This window comes from Ascaphus truei, chromosome 2 (assembly GCF_040206685.1).
Source record: "Ascaphus truei isolate aAscTru1 chromosome 2, aAscTru1.hap1, whole genome shotgun sequence".
Classification (NCBI taxonomy): Eukaryota; Metazoa; Chordata; class Amphibia; order Anura; family Ascaphidae; genus Ascaphus; species Ascaphus truei.
Genome location: NC_134484.1, coordinates 183,352,157 through 183,366,765, shown reverse-complemented (window position 1 = coordinate 183,366,765; position 14,609 = coordinate 183,352,157). Strand labels below are relative to the sequence as shown.

Below are 14,609 nucleotides of genomic sequence, written 5' to 3'. Positions count from 1 at the left end.
GAAACGCGTTGGTGGGGGGGATCTGTACCCCATAATGCTGCTATAATTCTTTTGTAGAATCCATTAAACTACTTTTTTATGGGAACTAGCTCTCTATTGATTTCCTCAGTTTTTTGATGATCCTGTGTTGCTGGTGCCTGCTTTTTCTTATCTACACATATCTAGGACCATTGAAAAAACGGATGCACACCCCCCATCAGTGGAGGAAGACACACCTGCAGTGATGACAAGGATGACAAGCCTACTCTGAGTGAGTTATCATTTTCTTTATCTGGACATTCTCCATTCCGATGCTATATGTTGGATCACAACAATGTGAGGTCCCTTACTACAGTGCTTGTGGGGATCCTAGTCCACTAGTCGGTCACACATTGGAGTTATATCTGGAGCTGTTATCTATACGGTCTGGGGTACATCCCATTTCCTCCATTGGGGGGGTATTATGCCAGGATGCTTCAATCAAGTCATGTGATTTTTTGGATATAGGCTTTGTTTAGAGCACCACACATTTTGCTTTTTTAATCAGCACCTTAGAAATTTTCTTGTACCCTTCTCCTACTCTGTGCCTCTCTATCACTTCATCCCCTGACTTGTTTCAAAAGCTCATTGGTCTACATGATTGCTTTGTTTGATCACCATGGGAGTTGCAGCTTGAAAGTCTTTATATATTGGAGGGAAATGATCTACAAGTTAAACCACTTTGATTACACACAGGCTGAAATAATATCTCCCATTTTGGGACCTTTCAAACAATTCATTTCCACCCGAGCTTATTTAGGGCTGCAGAAGTAAATGGATTGAATAATTAAGCAACTGAGATGAATCTGTTTTTCTCTGTAAATCTTACTTCTTTATATTATACTTTGGAGTCGATTTTGTACATTCTACAAGTCAAGTCCAATTTGAAAGTGTTGTGGAGTACGCTCAGGTACCAACAAGATGTGAAAAGTGTGCAGGTGTGCCCACATGCGTTTGTAGGTATATATATATATATATGTATGTATGTATGTATGTATGTGTGTGTATGTGTGTGTAGTTGTGTATGTATGCGTGTAGGTGTGTGTAGGTGTGTGGCTTCACAATTCTTTTTTTTTCTCATTGATATTTTTATTACATTTTACAAACATTATTGTGGACATGAAGCATCCAAATTAATATACAAACAATAAAAATGAAATACATTACAAAAAGCAAATATATCATTATGGCATCATACACATGCTTTTTCCATACATAGTATATTATTTGACTTGACTAGTTTTAAATCCAATTTGTTTCGCCTCCCACCCAATCTCCAAAATCCTTATAGATCGTATTTGAAGTTTCTTATCCCTCCAACCCATCCTTTACATCTTGCAGAACTCTAAGCTTACTTTTATCTATGTCCATTTGAGATTTGTCTCAGGAGGCTGAAAGTTGTGTGTTCAAATGCTTGTTCGATCGAATCTAAATCCTGTTGTGGCATTGTGTCAATAAACAGTTCCCATTTTTTAAAGAGTTTCTCCGTTTTCAGCTCTTTATTTGTCTCTGCCTGCTTTTTGTTGAAGATCATTAATCTTGTCAGGTAATATTTAACGGTGTCTAAAGTGAGGGTTCAGGTTTAATCCACTTCAACATTACAGATTTTCTTGCTGAGAGCACAATTATTTCCGCTACCATTGTAATGTTCTTACCCTCCATAAATCTATATCCATATTGCAAATATCACACAAGCTCTTTTTCTGTATTTACCTCAGTTAAGTCTTGTTTGTATTGCAGAACTCTGTCCCAGAAATCAGAGATGACCACATAGTCACCAAGACAATATTTCAAATCCGTCCTCTCCTGGGAGCATTTCGGGCACTTATTTTAAGATATCTCGATCCCTTTGTATTTAATATCAAAAGCATAATAGGCCCTATGCATAATCTTACATTGCACCTTCCTCCATTCCTCAGATATAATTATTTTTCTAGTACGATTCATACCCCCCACTATTGGGTCAAATTCCTCTATTTCTGAGAAGTCCCTAACCCATACAGAAAGCCTTGTTTTAATTCATGGTCGTAGTTTATCTCTGATCCAATTATATAGCTCATATGTAAAGTAATTGGGATTTTTTTTTATTTCCCTTGTGTGGGTATACATTTTGAGCATGTGCAAAATACCCCAAACGGTCTACTGAGTATTTAGCATGCAGCCCGTGTGTCTAATCAAGGGATTATCTTTGGCCGCTATAGGTACAGTACTTCCACCCAGGTCTGATGTAACACCCCCTGCAAGCTCCAAGGGGACACCATCTGCTCCTCTAGTTCAATGCAACAGTATTGATTGTACCCCATAATCCAGTCTCCTATATGTCTCGTATACAGGCCAAATTAGATTTCCTTAAATCCGGAACATTTAGGCCTCCCATTTCCTTTATGACATGTATTTTTTTTAAAGCAATTTTTATTCTGCCTTTCTTCCAAATAAATGTACCGATTGCCTTATTCAATAATTTGATATCAGAATGCTTTAATAAGATCGTCAGCATCTGCATGGGGTATATCAGTCTGGCAAAGCTAATAATTTTGACCAGCTGGAATCTGCCTGCAAGGTTTAAAGGTAGGTTCTGACAGTTTTCCAACTCTCTCGTCACCTTGGAAATAGTTGTACTAAAATGGTTTCTGTACAGCTGGTTCAGTGCCAGGTCAATATGTACTCCCAAGTATTTAAGTGGCTTTCTAGTGATCTTGAAGATCACTCAAACTCCCACTCCCCTTTATTTCTACTGATCAACAACAGGATTTCTGTTTTGGATGCATGTACCTTAAATGCCAACATTTTTCTGAATTCCCCAAAAGTCTGGTATATTTTTTGTATCGCAACCTCTGAATTTGTCATCATTAGGTGATCACCTGCAAACAGGGCCATTTTAGTTTCTTTAACCCTATTTTGATACCTTTACAGTAAGTGCCTCTATATTCCTCAAATATTCAGCCAGGGGCTCGATGCCAAAATTAAACAGTACAGGCGATAATGGGCAGCCTTGTCTTGTGCCTCTGAACAGTTCCCATCTGACCGTAAACCTGCTACTATTATTTTTGCTTTCGGATCTTTGTACATGGCTTTGATAGCTCCAAGAAAGGTTCCTGTGATTCCCTTTTTTTTGTATAATATTCAATTGGTACTCCCACCTAACATATTCAAAAGCCTTTTCAGCATCCACTGAAATAATGATATTATTCTTTTTTTTTGTACAAGTTCGTTTTAGTTCAATGTATGGCTGTCAAGACCTTCCTTATATTTTTTTAAAGAGGCTGAGCCTTTTACAAAACCTGTCTTTTCAGGGTGTATTAGATTCGGCAATACTTGAGTCTCAGCTAATATTATTGCACCTTGTTTCTGTAGGAAAATTAGTTTAAGATTATGGGGCAACCGGGTCTCTTCCCGCTTTATGAATTATTTTAATAAAGGCAGTTTTACCCATTTACATGTATTCCTCCTTCCTTAATATCTTGTTAAACATTTCTTTCAATGGTGTTCCAACTAGCACTATACCGGAAGCCCTTGACAATTCTTATTCCAGAATTTGTCAGTGTATTGTATGAGACAATTGCTGTAAACAGTAAACCCCTTTTGATCTCTGTACCTCCCCTCTCTCTCAAGATTCTAAAACAATTCTCACAAATCGTGTGCGAGTGTAAATGTACTACAGTAACATCAAATATATGTTGGTCTTTTAGCCCACACCACCAAGCCGGGAACTATGGAAGCCAAAATATGGTGAGGTACAAAACATGCTGTTCACTTAATCACCGTTGCCATTAATTTGCCATTTGAATTTGTACCGGAAATTCGGAATAGGATACAGTATATCTGCTAACTTAAACACAGTGTTTAAGCAATTGTGCAATTGCAATAAATTACCTTTAATGCAGGTTTTAGACCAAGTAAATATATACAACATATTCAGTAATTTGAACGTATATGAGACTTTTTGTCAACGGATACCACTGAAACTAACATTTGTCCAGAAGAGCGAGTACTTTCATTTTACATTTTGTTGACATTTCATCTGAAGCCAATGGTAGCCTAAAGTGTATTTGATATTGTTCTATCATTGCATATGAGTGGCAGAATAGGAACAGTAACGGAAAGATGTTACATCTTAAGTTAGGCTGCGTCCATAGAAGGGCAGACCGTGCCAACATGTCCGCGCGATCAGACTGCCTAAAGGCAGTGATCGCGTCTATACAGCGTGTGGGCGCGATGCGTGCAAAATCAGACAAAACCGATTTTCCGCGCGATCGGGCGGTCACGTGAGCGGTTGACCCAATGAGGGTGAACCAGCTCCATGATGTCACTGGCCCGCCCATAGACACGCCCCCGGACAGCGCGCGAACGAAGGCCAGGGAAAGCACTCTCTTTCCCTCAGCCTCCGCACGGCTGCTGTGTCTATGGACGCAGCCTTAGGTGTAGGGGCACAAAGTAGTTAAGGGATAGTACAGAGAGATGTGCGCTCTGAACAATAGATTTAAGCGAGTCTAGAAAGCTTCTATATAAATCTTACCAAGGAAAAAGGCAAAAAAGGCAACGCACTGCCAAAAACCAGGAGGCAGCTCACAAGTACTTTAAAAGGGTTTATTCCATAAGAGGATCAAACATATCCCCAGAGAGCAACAAAAAACCACCACACCAACGCGTTTCAGGCAGTGTGTCCTTTCTCAAGGTGCATGTATATATACACCTTGAGAAAGGGCACATGGCCCGAAATGCGTTGGTGTTTTTTTGTTGCTCTCTGGGGATATGTTTTATCTTCTTATGGAATAAACCCTTTTAAAGTACTTGTGAGCCTCCTCCTGGTTTTTGGCAGTGCGCTGCCTTTTTTGCCTTTTTCCTTGCTCTATTACCTTGCTGGTGGATTAGCACGCCGCTTTATGATGTTACCGCAATTGGACCAGACTGGAGGATAAGTGAAGCTGAACAGTGAGTAACCCCTGTGGGTTTATGTTCATTATTTATATTATTATTATTTATATAATTATTATTTATATTATTTATATAATTATTATTTATATAATTATTATTTATATTATTTATTTTTATATATATATATATATATATATATATATATATAGTTTACGGGACAACTCATGTACTAACATATGTGTCAGTGCACACTATGTACTAGTCCACTCTCCCTATTAGGGAATTGAAATCACTCATAACCTGAGTACAGAGGTCCAGGCGGTTATATATACACGCATTTATGGGACTGATCTATATTGGATGCGCCGGCCACCTCTATCCTATATGAATCTTACCACATAAGAACTAACCTTATTCCATTAAAAATTTACTAAAATCTGCAAAACAATCCATGTACTTTGGGAAATGTAAATTAATGGGAATGGAAATCACGGAAGACAGTTTTACAGTGTTTCACAGAATGTAATAGAAGTTATAATGAAGGTGAATGCAAGTACAGTAGGCTAGATGGTTTAGCCACTGAAGTAAGGTAATGGCATTAGATGGATAAAAGTGGTTCAAGAAGATAAAGGGGAGTAGGAAAACCACATGATAAATGAAAATGTTCCATTATCCCCAAAGGACATGCAGTTGAAGGCTGGTCAAAATAAATCAATTACATTTTGCTAGAATTAAATTATTCCACCTCACGATTTTTGGAAACATGGCTGCCTTGGTTTCTACATGCTGGTATATCTCCGTACTTAGTAAAATATCATAAGATCCAAAATATTTTTCATCTATGTTAAATCTGATTTTTTTTAATCTAATGTCTATGTCCAAATGCTATCACCCCTCCTTCCCTATCCCTCCAACCGTGATAATCCCCAAATGTATGGACGTACCTCCCCCTTTTTTCTTTTCTATGCCCCCTCCCCAATAACATTGCAAAACTGTTAATAAAATAGAAGTAATAAAAAAGGTAGTATTTGCCCTTTCTCCATGTCTTCTTTTCACATACAAATTATGTTATTTCTCCCTGCCAACAATCACTGCTTCATGGGCAATAACCACCAGCCATTGCTAGCAACTATATTCCCACTATACTAATAATTCACCAGTTGGGATACACAGCTTGTGTGGCATTTAAAACCCTGGAATTATAGAGACTCGGTAAACACATACTATTCTGAGATGTGCCACTTTAACATCTTTTTACCCAGCTCATCCACACTGTGTTGCCAATTACGGTCAATCTACATTGTTATCATGCCTGACACAGTTTTCCAGAATGACACCTCTTAAATTTCAGAGTAAATTAGGTCTCTGGGATTACAGAAGTTTCCTTTGTGATTTGTTGTTTCGTACATACTGTAGACATGAATTTAATGTAAAAAATTAGTTAAGAAGAATACAGGTAATTTAACAGTTCCCAGCCTGTGTTTGTATTCCCATCTTAAATTAAAACAACACTACACCAGGGGGGGGCTCAACTACAGCTCCCCCAATAAGTCAGGTTTTCAGGATATCCTTGCTTCAGTACAGGTGGCTCAACCAGTCCATGCTTCAGCACAGATGAAGTTTGTAGCCCTTCTACTTCCACATTTTTTCTAATATGGCCCCTTTAAGAAGTAAATAAACAAACGAGGCTGCGCTGGTGACACTTTAGCTCATATCCCAATGGATTGGTTGTTTCTGCTGCTCCCACTCACTCCTGCAATCCAACAGGGCCAATAAACCATACCACATATAAAAGAAAGGGGCGCAAGAAAAACCAAAGTCAATGTGATAGAAATAATTATATACTTAATGCTCAATGGTTAAAACAGAACTGTTATCAGCACATACAATAAATACGGCTGTATTTAGTAACGGCACATCTCCACTCCCCCCCTTTTCCCAAGATGTACACAAACCTCAGTGTGGTTTTCTCACCACCAGTCCCGATCAGAGGCTGCTGATGTCCAAGCTACCAACACCTGGGCTAGCAGCGGAGCTCAAGCTGCACGATGCTACTGAGGAAAGGGAGGGGAAAGTGGGAATCCCAGCTGCGTCCTGCGATGACGTCACACAGAGACTCCGGATACCTCAACGCGTTTCGTGTTTCAGTAACACTTGGTCAGGTTTCTGAAACACGAAACGCGTAGAGGTATCCCGAGTCTCTGCAGGACATATGACGTCATCGCAGGACGTAGCTGGGATTCCCACATTCCCCTCCCTTTCCTCAGTAGCGGTCGTGCAGCTTGAGCTCCTACAGCACCTCTTACTCTCGGCTCTGACAGCTGCCGCTCGAGGGGGATGACACGCTGAGTGTAACTCCGCTTTGCTACCACACAATGGTCTCAACAACCATCGTGTGGTAGCAAAGCGGAGTTACACACGGCGTGTCATCCCCCTCGAGCGGCAGCTGTCAGAGCCGAGAGTAAGAGGTGCTGTAGGAGAACTGCAGGACCGACCCCGCTTGTTTGAAACTTGGCGCCAAAATCACAGTGCAGGAGAAATCTCGCGAGACGGCATCTCCTTGCTTCTGGGACTGAGTGGAGGAGGAATAGCCGCGCGGAGACCTGACTGGACTGCCAGCTTACATCGCCGTGATCTGCCGGTTTTCATGCCCACGCTACCCCACACCCGCCGGTGTTAACTCACATGTGCATGAGCTATATTACTTTTATCTGTGTGTTATTACATTTTCTTACGAAAGCTGTGCTTGTCTATTTTTTCCCCCCTGCTGTTTTCTAAGGTATTTCTAGGTTTTCCTATCAACTTCAAAGAAACACACACAATTTAGTTTGACCATATTTCCTCAACCAATCAGAACCTCCTACGTGTTCAGCTATGGCGTTAGAAACACATTTAAACCACAGACAGGGTTTTAGTTAGTTAGGAGAGAAGCGTTTGGAGGGAGAGCTCAGAGAAAGCTTATTGGAATTCCAATAGACACCATTTAAGGTAATTATGATCATAATTCTTGTGCACTTGTAAATCTGTATTATATATATCTGTGTTTTATATCAATGTATTGTTACATAGGATGAACTGTATTATATTGTTTTGTTAGGCCTGTAATAAGTACAAACCTTATAAGGAAGTATAATTAGTACAACTGTGTCATTGTTAGATTTTGTTGCTTTTCTAATAAATTATTGTTTATTTGATTTGAAGCCTCTACCATGTCAGTAAACTCTCATAAACCAGGGTGTGCATGTGTGGACGAGTTTCCTATTTGGAACACATATCTGCACACCTATTTTCTTAAGTAATAGTTTTTGCCCATATTAGTATATTAATTCTTATAAGGCAGCAATACTTTTGTAGATGAATACTGTACGTTATAAATACATGTATATTTCGATTGTCTGGATAAGGCTAAACATATAGTCTCCCTAGTTAATTCTTATAAGCCAGCAAATACTGTACTCATATGGGTGAATACGTTCTAAATACATCTATATTTCTATTTCTGGATAAGGCTAAACATCATCGGTAACAGATAGAGGGGGAGAGACGGTAAAAGATGGAGGGGGAGAGAGGATAAAGAACAGGGGGGGGAGAGAGGATAAAGAACAGGGGGGGAGAGAGGATAAAGAACAGGGGGGGGAGAGAGGATAAAGAAAAGAGGGGGGGGAGAGGGTAAAGGACCGGGGGGGAGAGGGTAAAGGACGGGGATGGGGGAGAGAAAAGGACAGGGGGGGGAGAGGGTGAAAGAGGAAGAGAGTGAAAGTGAAGGGGGAGAGTAAGGCTAAGGCCCCGCTCCCTCAGTCAGCGCGCCCGCACTGCAGACAGGCGGGGCGCTGACAGACACAGATCACGTTATGCGGTCTGTAGGAAGCGGGAGCTGGGGCTGGAGTGGGAGGGGGGGCGTTGTTTAAGCGGAGGGACCCGCTACCCCCCCCTCCTCGGGCTCGGGAGATGCTGCGGGCTCACACGCTGACACTCATGCACACACTCATGCACACATAACACACACTCATGCACACATACACGCACAGGCAGGCACACACACACACACACACACACACACACAGGCAAGCACTCACGCACTCAGGCACACACATACACACACACACACACAGACAGGCACTCACGCTGCTTTCCCTCCACACTCCTCCCCGCTCCCCGAAGCCTCTCCTCCTCATTGGCTCAACAGCCACACCACGTGACGCGTCGAAGCTAGGGATTACAATTCTCTTGTATCCCGTAGCGGCTGACGCGTCACAGCGTGTAGTGAGCTGTGCAGCCAGGGGGGACTGGCTCGGGAGGATTCCCCTGCTGGTGGGGAAAGCCCGTGCAGCCGCCCGCACCACCGGGCGCACCGGGTCCCAGGCCTTAGAGAAAGGGGTGGCATGTAGGGGATAGGCAGGTGAGAAGAAAAGTATGTTGAAGAGAAGTTGAGGGGAGCATCCTGAAATATTCTGTATTTGTATTAGGAAACTGAAAACGTGTTTTTCTTTTTTTAAATGCCGTATTTATTTATAAAGTGTTTTAAAAGGAAATACATTGAGAGTTACCTCACGTGTTTCAGTATGCCCTGGGCACAGAGATATAATGATAATACAAGGTTAAGTTAGTTAAATGAACAGAGCGTATACATTATATTTACAGACATATCAGCTGAAACTGAAATGACACTCCCAGAAGTTCTGCAAGATTGCCTTGGTTATATCAAGTATGTAAAACCCAAGTGATATTTCCTTAAACTAACATATCTTGTATTTGCATTGCTTATCTTCATAAACACGACACTTGTCACAGCTACTTAGGTCTATAGATGTCTGAAGGAGCGGCTCAGTGAGTAAAGAAACAGACCCTGAAAATCATGACCGAGTTCAAATCCCGGTTACCTTGTGACCTTGGGCCTCAGTCACCAAAGCAGATTGCAAGCTCACCTGGGCAGGGACAGTCTGTAAAAATGCTGTGCTCAGTGCACTATATTGTAATTGTAGCACTGAGTTCCATTGTGAGAAAAGAACTATATGAAATAGTTATACCAGATTAGATTTTTTTAACAGATGAATATCTATGTGCAGATGTGATATGCAGATGCTGTATTCCACCAACCTTTTCTTTTTCTTGTAGTTTTCCAGCTGCAGATACTGCATCTGCTGTAACCTCTTTAATTCGCACTGCTCACACAGCTCTTCCAGCTCCAGCAGGCGGCTCTCAATATCTCCGAAACTGCCTTCCAACTCCACTAAACATGGAAAACGTAACTGGCATTAGATGGAAAGATTGTGCATGTTTATTACAACACATATTTCCACTTGACTAGCAGTGAGAAAGACACAAACTGTATCTGAAGTTAGCGCTGCGGTTTCCAACATGTGAAGTTCTGCTGGTGTCTGTCCGGAGATCCACAATAAAGATGAATAATGACCGTTTTTTCTTTTCTTTTGAATAACACTTATTAACCCACAAAGGTTATGACATTATGATAGTGTCATCTTATAAACTATAAATGTAAAAAAATGGGTCCTGCAGTTTAAGCTGTACTGTGTGCCAAGTTTTGATATTTATTTATAAATATTTTTTATTTAGTGTCTGAATTGGGCTGAACTGCAGTACTCTGTCCTCCAGGGAACACACTCAATGCAAATATCTTTTGTTTTAGCTGGGACTATCCATCCGGTGGTCAGCCACGGTGCGGTAACACAAAGAAAGCAGCAATGTTGTAGGGAGAATATTTGGGAACAGGGAGATGACATTGAGGCTTTCTACTGGTGACCACCGGGGCCATTTTGGTACAGACAAAAATAACAGCCGATCTCAGGAAAAACCAGGGAGTACCCGTAGAGCGGAGACTCTGCTATAGGGGTCCCATTAGGTTCAGTTGCTTAATAGAAATATATACGGTCGCTGCTATAGAAGGCGAATAACCACTGAGCTAGTGTATCAGTTTCCACACGGAAACAATTAAACTACTTTTTTTTTTTTTAAATTTAGCATTTCATGAATTTGTTCAGCGGGCAACGAAGATCTAACATCCTTGTTATCCAGCTCAATCAGGATTGTGCAGGAGAGTTGACATATCGTCTCCTTGCCCTATTTAGTAGATACAAAGAAAACAAACACTGGTGGCCTTCAAACCAGCTTGACTATTTTTTATTTGGTGAGTAATAAAGAAGCAAGAACCCACTATAAGCACTCAATACCCCCTGATGTATGATGTGAAATGTAAAAATAATTTTTAATGCTATACTAATTAAAATAATGGGTGTTAAAATTCAACAAATGACACACATATATGATACCCTATGATGAATATATATGATATTCCGGGTAACTAAGTAAGGCGACAATTTGAGGTTAATTGGATCAAACTGTCCCAGGGAGCCGGTATACAGTAATCCCTATTAGTGGTTAATTAGGTGTATGCTGGTATCAGTGAGGGGCTGTTCAATACCTGTCTCAGGTGTCAGACAGGTCCCAGATGGTGAAGGTGAAATGTGAAATAGATCATAATATGCTAGGTACAGACAAAAAGATCAGTATTTTAAACCAGTGTGTGCTCACTTTGCAAATCATGAATCCATAATTGGAAAGTATAGACTCTCTCTACAATCCAACATGTAGCCACCTAACAGCAACTGGTTAACTCCTGAATAGTAAAGGAGTGGGCTGTTAAACACAGAACACAATGTGCAGAGGCTCATAGACTCCTATAGGCAGTGTGGTTATTAGTATATCTGTGCACATATTAATGAATGTGCTTCCACTATCAGGAGTGTTAATGCCACTTTAAAGCCGTGTATGGTGGAAAGAAACCTGTCTAATGTGCAGGAAAAGGTTCCTTGGTGGGTACTGAGTGAGAAAGAGACACTGTTATAATACTGCCACAAAGCAGCACTGAACACACTGTTAGTAAACTGCTACATGAGCATATGGTATACAGATCCAGTGAAGGTAAATCAGTCACATATGTACCATAAAAATTCACATAAATCACCTGTATACTAGCTGATGAATTCATAGAGCTAATACCACTCAAATGCAAACGCCGTGGCTAATATACCCCTAGAAACGGTGTGGCTGTTGGTATGCCTATGCACATATTAATGAATGTGCTACCACCGTTAGGAGTGCTGGTTACACTAATGCAACAAAATAACAAGGAAAATCAAGCAGCACTCGCCTCACCATGCGTCACCGAGTCACCACAAAGACTCCTGCCCAACATTGAAGGGAGTACACACGTTAGCCGTCTGGCAGCTGTTTGCTCTGCAACCAAATAATGCTACCACGTGAGTACTGACGGCGCGCGTGCACGTGACAGATGCCGACACGCATGTTTCGCAGTTAGAAACGCTTTCTCAAGGCTATAAGTGTGAGGGGGTCTCCTTGCCTATTTAGGAGATACAAAGAAAACAAACACTGGTGGCCTACAAACCAGCTTGACTATTTTTTATTTGATAGCTGTATCGCAGTGTAAGTGTAAACGCTTGGCTTCCCGTGGAGTTATGCATCGCCTGCCTTGGAAATGTAAGAAAACAAGCATTAAAAATTCACTCCTCCCACGTGGCAGTGGCAAATATACAACCGATTGAAGTTAATGACATTTCAAACTTGAAGATCATTTCTGTCACAAAACAGAAATAAAGCGATGGCTCTTCACTCCTGTATCCAGTCAAATATTTGCACCTGGTAACTTATTTCCTCTTTTTCAGTAAATCCTTATTATAGCACAAGCATAGAGGAGGAGGAGTATGAGAAGCAGAATAACATGGTCACTCAGAGATGGGAGACTGGTCACAATGTGTCTTCCTTCTCGTCCAATAAATATTTACTCACACCATGCTTCCTCCCTTCCTGCACTTTGTCACAATTGCACATTTTAATCTATGGCAGGGGTGAACCAATATATAAAATACATAGGAGCCAGCGTCTTGTTCAGCATGGGGAGGAAGGGAGGGATACACGTTTCCGTTTCTCCACCCCACTCCCCCCCCAGCTGGGTCTCAGTATCCGTGCACCCATTACACAGAGCAAAAAAATGTTTTAACAATTTCTTAACATTCAAATACAGAACTTAAACTTATAACTTACTCTTACATAGTTACATAGTAGATGAGGTTGAAAAAAGACGTACGTCCATCAAGTTCAACCTATGCTAAATTTAGACAACAGGTACTTTATTCTATATCTATACTTACTTATTGATCCAGAGGAAGGCAAACAAAAAACCCCATTAAGGGGAAAAATTAATTCCTTCCTGACTCCAAGAATTGGCAATCGGATTAATCCCTGGATCAACATCCTTCCCATGTATACTTATTTGGTATATCCCTGTATACCTTTCCCATCTAAAAAGATGTCCAACCTTTTTTTGAACAAATCTATTGTATCTGCCATCACAGTCTCCATGGGTAATGAATTCCACATTTTAACTGCCCTTACTGTAAAGAACCCTTTCCTTTGTTGCTGGTGAAATTTCCTTTCCTCCAACCTTATGGGATGGCCCCGAGTCCTTTGTACTGCCCGTGGGATGAATTGTTCTTTTGAAAGCTCCTTGTATTGTCCCTGAATATATTTGTATATAGTTATCATATCCCCTCTTGGACGCCTCTTTTCTAATGTAAATAAAGCTAATTTAGCTAGCCTCTCCTCATAAGTTAGAATGTCCATCCCCTTTATTAATTTGGTGGCTCTTCTCTGCACTCTCTATAGTTACATAATGTCTTTTCTTAGGATTGGTGCCCAAAATTGTACTCCATATTCAAGGTGTGGTCTTACTAATGCTTTGTAAAGGGGCATAATTATGTTTACTTCCCTTCCATCCATTGCCCGTTTGATGCAAGATAAGATCTTGTTTGCCTTTGCAGTTACTGCAAGACATTGGGCACTATTGCTAAGCCTGCTGTCTACAAGCACTCCTAAATCCTTCTCCATCAAGGATTCCCCCAATATATCTCCATTTAATTTGTAAGTCGCCTTTTTGGTCTTGCATCCCAAATGCATAACCTTACATTTATCTGTATTAAACCTCATTTGCCATTTACCTGCCCACGTTTCCAGTCTCTCCAAGTCCTTCTGAAGAGAAATTACATCCTGCTAGCCCATCCCATTTTTTCCCCCGCTTGGCTAATTTCAGGCCAATGGTGTCTGCGATGTGCCAGCTGGAGCATTAACAGCTGCTGTATCTGAACAGTCACAGAGACATACTGACTATGTTTACATGGCAGTACTTATGGTGAAATGTGCTCTTTAGCCTGTGGTTGACACCTGGGCTAGCAATTCCACCTGCAATCCTCTCCTTCAGAAACACGCATGAAAAACTGGCTTTCCGAGACCCACAAACTAGAAATGAGGACCGCACATCACGGACGGCTTCAGGCACGGTTATAGCAGAGAAGGGTTCCTTCTTTCTCCCTGCCTGGATTCAGTGAGCAGGTCCTCCGTGTGCCCCTCATCATGATAGCACATTGGCATCTAATCACCCTTCTCGCCTCTTCACAACTGGCTTTTTGATAAATTCAGCAGCAGGGCCCGCAGGACACCGGGATAGGTGTATTTATGCTAGCACGGATCTGGGCAAACGGTGACATTTCTGTTTTAACAAAAACTTCAAATAAGATTCTGCCTTGCAGTTATTTTCAATCACCCGAAAAGGTTTAAAGTCAGGCTTATTTGTTTTTCTAAAGACCACAAAGTTCCCTAGTATGTGACAGGTTAAGGAACACGGC

At 41.1% G+C, this 14,609-nt stretch overlaps 1 protein-coding gene across 1 annotated transcript in view; it reads right to left on the bottom strand.

Annotated features, from left to right (window-relative positions):
• The window catches only part of DTNBP1 (dystrobrevin binding protein 1), a 216,737-nt gene that overhangs the window by 132,694 nt on the left and 69,434 nt on the right, over nt 1-14,609 (bottom strand). The window contains exon 6 of the mRNA XM_075585658.1: nt 9,991-10,123. Coding sequence (XP_075441773.1) covers nt 9,991-10,123 — 133 coding nt within the window. The remainder of the gene's footprint in view (nt 1-9,990; nt 10,124-14,609) is intronic.